Consider the following 7,418-nt stretch of genomic DNA (forward strand, 5'->3'; position numbering starts at 1 on the left):
TAAGTGACGATATTCTTGCGTCTTACGGTGCTTCCCCAGGAGCAGCGCTGAACGACAAATGCACTTCGTGTCCGTCGTTTCCGGTTGATCCCGTAAAAGTCGTCATTGTGTTATTTGTACACGTTTAGGAGCAAATCTAGCGGAATGCAATTTTCGTCACGTGATTCACTTTCGGTCGCAAGAAGCGAAAAGGGGATCCGCGTTTTTATAGCCTCTGATTTTCATTCCAAAAAATAAAACAAATATATTCTTTTTTGTTCCTAGAATAACTCAATTTAAGTTACCCGGCCGGGTAATCCATCAGCGAGTTGGAATCGCACGCTGCAAATCAGCCGTGCGAAAACGACTGACGTAAATCCTCGGAGACTCTTTATTGCGATTTATTTTCCCTGCTGAATTGACACATCCAAACGACTTGCGGGCTATGATAGCGATACAAAAATATCGGAGATGGAGACACATCCGCGCGTAGGTCTGCTGCTCGGCTACCTACCCGGGTCGATGTCATTTTGCTGTTAGGATTATATTAGATGAATGCTTCTTCCATGGGTCTGCTCAGCGGGATTTATTTGTAAATTAATGTATTCAATTTTTCGCAAACGTGGATCCGTTGGAGATGGGCGGACAATATTTCCGTTTAGACGGTGGAAAAAGGATCCTTTTATTGATTTTGGTTAATATGAAATTCGTTTATTAAGATATTTCTACATCACAAAATGTGATGATGTAATGATGTAAAGATGATGTGAAAATACCCGACTTCAGGTACAATCAAGGCATAACGTAAATTATTGTTGTGTAAGTTAATTATTTTTGTACCTATAACGTCCGGTTGAATCAACGAGGTGTATTTGTGTAGTTCAGATTTCAGGTCTACTTTGAAAACAGTTCGTGTTTTGATTGTGCAACACAAATAATATGTTGAAAGTTTCCATTAAGATGAAAAAAAGATTTTTGAATATCGCTACGTTTTGTATTAACCCACATGTCAAATGTCAAATGTTTTTCGACGTAACTCCTGAACATATATTTTTACCATAATGATGTATTTGGAAAAGTTGTTGGAAATTATAAGCAAATTCATAAAATGTAATGATTTGTTCAAACTCTTACAAATTAATCAAAGTAAATATGTTGAATTCAATTGAATTCAGAAATTGTTCCATTCAATCAATAATTTATTCAATACAAACAAACGATTACTAAGCCAACAGTAGTCTTACGTCAACCTTGCGTTAATATAATGTTAACAATCAATTACCTAGAGTTAAATACCAGTAAGCTATATTTACAATCTTCTAAATGGCTTTTTTCAAGGCTAGAAACGAATGAACTCTTAAATGAAAAGAATCTATAATATAAAAGAAGAAAAAAAAGAAATTCTTTTTTATCCACCTGTACCCCCTCTCAATAAGTAGCAACACACAGCAGCATCACCGTCTATAATTTTTCGTACATCTCTCATGGTCATGAAATTTCGTAAACTACGTATAAATTTCAATAAAGTGTCTCTTTTCAATCGTTGAAAAAATACACAGACTTTGACCATAATATATCTTTTATGGATTTTGAATTTTTATTTCATATACACAAATTATTAGGAAATATTCCCAGCAGTTTCACTATATTTTTGTTTTCATAATGGAACATATATGGTAGATATGGCAAAACAAATAAACAATACAAAGAATAAAATAGGTAGGTTTTTCCAATTTTATGCGCCGCTCACATTCTCCCACAATGTAATAAATAGTAGGGTAAATTGGGTTGGTTTGGACCATCCCTTTATCTCAAAAAGTACGGCACAACTTTGATTTTTTATAATGTCATCTACTCCTATTGTTGAACCGTATGTACCTAACGTAAAAAAAACTTCGGTAAAAGTTAACAGGCGGAGGGCAACGGTAGCATAAACACAGCAAGCATATTGGTTGTCAGAAAATGTGTGTTTTTCGATCGTGATTTCAAGGTTTTATCCGCTGATTAAACAAACTTTTCGTGTATCGTGCAGTAAAGTTCTTTTCGCCTACAGAAGAGGAACAATTTGTTGCAGCGAAACTGTAAGTATGATAACTGGTTGATCGTATTAGTTCTAAGTGTAGATTGTTGGTAGCAATCCGACAACTCCGACAATGCCTTACTATTCCTCATTAATTGTCGGTCAGTTCACCATGAACTGCAGTATGGTAGTAGAATACTTAGCTTAGTAAAATAAAATATCCTAGCCATTCTTGCTGGAAGTATCGTGCTGAACACTAATAAATGTAGTAACGTAGTACAATAAATTTAAGTTGTTTGTGAATCTAAATGTGTGTTCAGAATTTATGTCTGTGAAATAGTATCCAGTGTACTTGTTCCGATATACCGTGGTAGCATTCAAATGCTGCGATTATGGTTCAGTAAACCCTGGTCCTGACTGCTACCATTCCTACACGCACGCAACGAAATCTGTAATCTAAAACACAACGTAGGGTGTGCGACAACATAAAATTTTGGTGCCGTGACCAGGATTTCCACATCGCAGACGGAACACGACAATTGTGTTATTCAGTTAATATCACACAATTGATTGACGCCATCATTGGCTATGTTTCAATACATCATTATCCATTAAACCAAGGACGCCATCACTGGAAACTCAAATTGAATGCAGCATATTCAGTGCCACCACCAACTTAAAGCAGTTTATTGTATGCAAGGCATTTTGAATTTTTATAGCAGGTAATTACCTGTCCAATATCTGCTGATAGTTCCACAGGTATGAGTTAGATACCTTTTCTATATTTGCACGCATATTTCTTCGCCGCCTGATTACTCCGGAGCCTTCACAAGTAGAGGAGCACCTTTCTATCATTCATAAACGGAACAAGGATACACCGAAGGTTGCATCTTACAGCATTTTTAATTTCAAGGCTCAATTTGCCTTGGAATAGGTGAGTACCATTCCAAGTGCAAATACCTTTTCTCGTTGGATCTACCGTGGTGCTTTTTGCAGAAATTTCAATCGACATTGACCTCCGTTCGCGTTTTATCATGAGTACTGCAGGAGAAATCAATCAAATGATCTCACGGAGAACATCGCTTCTAGCTAGTCTAGGTCGGGCAGAGAACTTTCTGGCCGAGTTCGACTCACAGCGGGATCAAATACAGCTACATGTGCGTCTTGAGCGGCTGGAAAAATTGTGGGACGATCTCGAAAGTACACAAGATCAGTTGGAAGAGATAGAGACAACTGATGAAGGTAGGAAAATGCAGGAGAAAATTCGGGCTAATTTTGAACCTCGACTCTTCATAATAAAGGCAAATTTAGCTTCCAAGCTTTCTTCGTTAGTCACTGATGCTCGTCCACCTCAACCAACATACACAAACTCCACTCTCTCTGGCATAAAATTACCGACAATAACGCTCCCTGAATTTGATGGGGATTACATGCAATGGCTTACGTTTCATGATACCTTCTTGGCATTAATACATTCCAATTCTGAAGTTCCACCAATTAAAAAATTTCACTATCTGAAAGCAGCTGTCAAAGGAGAGGCTGCTCTGTCTATTGAGTCCATTGCTATTAGCTCTGCAAACTACGAATTAGCTTGGCAAACATTAAAAGATCGATACGCAAATGAGTACCTTTTGAAGAAACGACATTTGCAAGCTCTGTTTGATATTCAAGGCATTAAAAGGGAAACGGCAGCTACGCTCCACGGATTGGTGGATGAATTTGATCGTCATGTCAAAACATTGCATCAGCTAGATGAACCAACAAATGCTTGGAGCACTATACTTGAACACCTGTTATGCACACGCTTACCTGACGATTCGCTAAAGGCTTGGGAAGATCATGCATCGAAAACAGATAATCCAGATTACGAAAGCTTGATTGTGTTCCTGCAACGTAGAACTCGTGTCCTCGAATCTATATCGGTGAACCATAACACTGCATCCACAAGTTTCAATACATCCGGCCAATCAACGAGAAAACTTCCGCATCTTCGCTTGTCATCATACACCTCTACAACGGATTCGAACAATCAATGTCCAGCATGTGATCAACCACATCCATTGATAAAGTGTCCAAAATTCTACCGTTTTTCAGCTACTGAGCGACAGCAGCTGGTCATGTCGAAGCGACTTTGTCACAACTGTTTACGTAGAGATCACATTGCTCGCAACTGCTCTTCGAACTTCAACTGCAAACAATACAACCGTCGTCATCACACGCTTCTGCATTCTGCAAACAATGCCCTTGTGGCTTGTAATGTAACCGACATTTCGTACGGCCCAGCGCCACCCGAAACTAGTCAATTTAGAGAGTTAGAGGAAATTCAAAGTCAAACTTCGGTCGCTGCCACCAAGAGTTTGCCAAGTTTCGAAACAAGTGTATCACTCCAGCAACCTTTCGAAAATGTTTTCCTACTCACCGCCGTAGTACAAATTGTTGACGCATATGGACAAGAACATCTAGCGCGTGCTCTTTTAGATAGTGCTTCACAGCCAAACCTTATGACAGATCACATGGCAAGAATTTTAAATTTGAATATAACCGTACAAGGCGCAGGCCAACTTTCCCAAGTAATCCGGGAGTCAGTTTTTGCAGAAGTAAGGTCAAGAAAAGAAGGCTTCTCTTGTGGAATTGATTTTCTTGTGATGGATCATGTCAACGCTGATTTGCCAGCGCATCATGTAGAAACAACTGGTTGGAAGATTCCTACTGATCTTTTTCTCGCCGACCCTTCTTTCAACAAATGTCAACCGATTGATCTCGTCCTAGGAGCTAAGCATTTTTATTCCTTCTTCCCTGGTGCAACTCGAATTCACTTGAAGGAAAAGCTACCATTGTTGATAGACAGCGTTTTTGGTTGGATTGTAGCAGGTTCAGATTGTTCTGCTTCGCCATCGCAACACTCCACAGCCTCGAGTTATAGCGTCGTAGCGGTAGCAGCCTCTTTAGAGCAAAGCATCGAACGAGAAACAACGATGGGCGCTATATGGTTCGTCTTCCTAAGCGACCAGACTTTGAAATCATGCTAGGTGAATCAAAGCAAAATGCCTTTCGACGATTCGAACTTTTGGAAAAAAAATTGGAACGAAATCCAGAAATTAAGAAAGAATATCACGAATTTATGCGTGAGTATATCTCTCTTGGTCATATGAAACTAGTCAAGAGTAGCGACGAAAATAATAAGCATTTTTACCTGCCTCACCATCCGGTTATAAAAGAGACAAGCTCAACAACTAAACTACGAGTCGTGTTCGACGGATCAGCCAAATGTTCCACTGGATTTTCGCTTAATGACTCTCTTTGTGTGGGACCTGTTATCCAAGATGAGTTGATCACGCTTGTACTGCGCTTCCGAAAACACCAGATTGCTCTTGTTGCTGACATCGCCAAGATGTATCGGCAAATACTGGTGCATCCGGATGACACCCGCTTCCAACGAATTTATTGGCGATTTTCTACCCAAGCTCCAATACAACCCTATGAACTCCAAACGGTAACATACGGGTTAGCACCGTCTTCCTTCCTCGCCACAAGAACTCTTGTACAACTAGCAACTGATGAAGGGAAATCGTATCCTCTAGGTGGTCCAGCATTACGTAAAAATGTTTATATGGACGATTTTATCGGTGGTGCTGAAACTATAGAAAAGGCTATCCAATTACGAAAAGAATTAACGGAATTGCTTGCTAGAGGAGGTTTTGTGCTACGCAAATGGTCATCCAGTCGACTGGAGGTACTGCAAGGACTAGATAAAGACGCCATTGGGACTCAATCCGCTTTGCATTTTCATCCAAATGAAACTATAAAAACATTGGGTATAAGCTGGGAACCCGAAAACGACTTTCTGCGATTTTCATCTCACGTATATGAAACCGATCAGCCAACCACAAAACGATCAATATTATCATCAATTGCAAAACTGTTCGACCCATTAGGACTCATTGCTCCCATCATCGTCAAAGCTAAAATTATGATGCAAGAGTTGTGGTTACTCACCTGTGAATGGGACGAACCTGTACCTGAATCCATGAGCGAAAGGTGGAGGAAATATTATAAACAACTACCCCGCATTTCCGACTATCAAGTAGACCGATACGCTTTTCTTCCGAATTCAGTGATTCAACTCCACACGTTCGCCGATGCATCTGAATCTGCATACGGTGCATGTACTTACGCTCGCTCTGAGGACAATAAAGGTAAAGTGAAGGTGCAGTTGCTAGCCTCCAAATCCAGAGTAGCCCCGTTAAAACGACTTAGTTTGGCCCGACTAGAACTATGCGCAGCAGTTCTCGCTGCCCACTTGCACAACTGCATAAAAACCGCTATTGATCTCGACGTGACTAAATCCTACTTTTGGTCGGATTCAGCTGTTACTCTGCAGTGGCTGCAATCACCTCCTAATGTCTGGAAAACATTTGTAGCCAACCGAGTTTCGGAGATCCAGCACTTCACACACGGTGATCATTGGAATCATGTATCTGGGAAAGAGAATCCTGCTGACTTAGTGTCACGAGGAATGCTGGTAGAAGATTTTCTTAAAAGCCGATTGTGGACTCACGGACCATGCTGGTTGTCACTTCCACCAAATGAGTGGCCGATTTCTAACCCGCCGAATGTAGCTGAAACCAATTGGAAATGAGAAATATTGTTGCGACCATACAAACTTCACCGTCTGTTCATCCTTGGTTCTTACGCTGGTCTTCATATAACCGACTTCTTCATGTAATCAGCTACTGTATCCGGTTCGTAAGTAATGTTCGCGAAAAGTCTCGGACTGATCGATCACCATCCAAACCAAATTGCCTGTCACTTACCGTTCCTGAGTTGCTGAAAGCAAAAGCATTACTAATTTGCCTCGCTCAACATGATTCATTCCGTGCCGAAATAGATAGTTTGATGAAAAATATGCCATTACCAAAAAAGTCCAGTATGCGTAAAATGAGCCCCTTCCTGGATTCAGAGAGAGTGTTGAGAGTGGGTGGACGTTTGAACGGCAGTGAAGGTTGCGAAAAAACACTTATTTCGCTAACTTGGATCCACCCGTATTTCCTTCGAGAATATGTGTACGGTGCTCACGCAAATTGAGTCTCAAATGAACTCTCGACCGCTATTGCCGATGACTGAAGAGCCAGATGACTTAGCTGCGCTCACTCCTGCTCACTTCCTAATCGGAACTTCGATGAATACACTGCCCGACCCAGATCTCAGCCACCTACCGATGAATAAACTCGATCAATACCAAAGTCTCCAACTGCATACACAAAAGTTTTGGAAACACTGGCAACGAGAATATCATCAAGAACTTCAAAAAGATACCAAATGCCGTGGACGTAACAATCAAATTATACCTGGTAAACTAGTTATACTCATCGATGACCTGCAACCTCCAATTCGCTGGCCTTTGGCTCGCATAGTGTCA

General features: G+C 40.6%; 2 protein-coding genes across 2 annotated transcripts; both read left to right on the forward strand.

The window, feature by feature from the left end:
* The first annotated feature begins 3,033 nt into the window (after positions 1-3,033).
* LOC129765541 (uncharacterized) lies at positions 3,034-5,028 on the forward strand. Its single transcript, XM_055765945.1, has one exon. The coding sequence runs from the start codon at positions 3,034-3,036 to the stop codon at positions 5,026-5,028; it is 1,995 nt and encodes a 664-aa protein (XP_055621920.1).
* A 119-nt stretch (positions 5,029-5,147) lies between these two features.
* LOC129765542 (uncharacterized) lies at positions 5,148-6,638 on the forward strand. Its single transcript, XM_055765946.1, has one exon. It carries the CDS (start codon positions 5,148-5,150, stop codon positions 6,636-6,638), a length of 1,491 nt encoding a protein of 496 aa, XP_055621921.1.
* Positions 6,639-7,418: the final 780 nt, after the last annotated feature.

Source organism: Toxorhynchites rutilus, chromosome 2 (genome assembly GCF_029784135.1).
Source record: "Toxorhynchites rutilus septentrionalis strain SRP chromosome 2, ASM2978413v1, whole genome shotgun sequence".
Lineage (NCBI taxonomy): Eukaryota > Metazoa > Arthropoda > Insecta > Diptera > Culicidae > Toxorhynchites > Toxorhynchites rutilus.

Coding starts and splice junctions, on each gene's coding strand:
- LOC129765541 (XM_055765945.1), top strand. CDS start 3,034: ATGAGTACTGCAGGAGAAATCAATCAAATGATCTCACGGAGAACATCG.
- LOC129765542 (XM_055765946.1), top strand. CDS start 5,148: ATGAAACTAGTCAAGAGTAGCGACGAAAATAATAAGCATTTTTACCTG.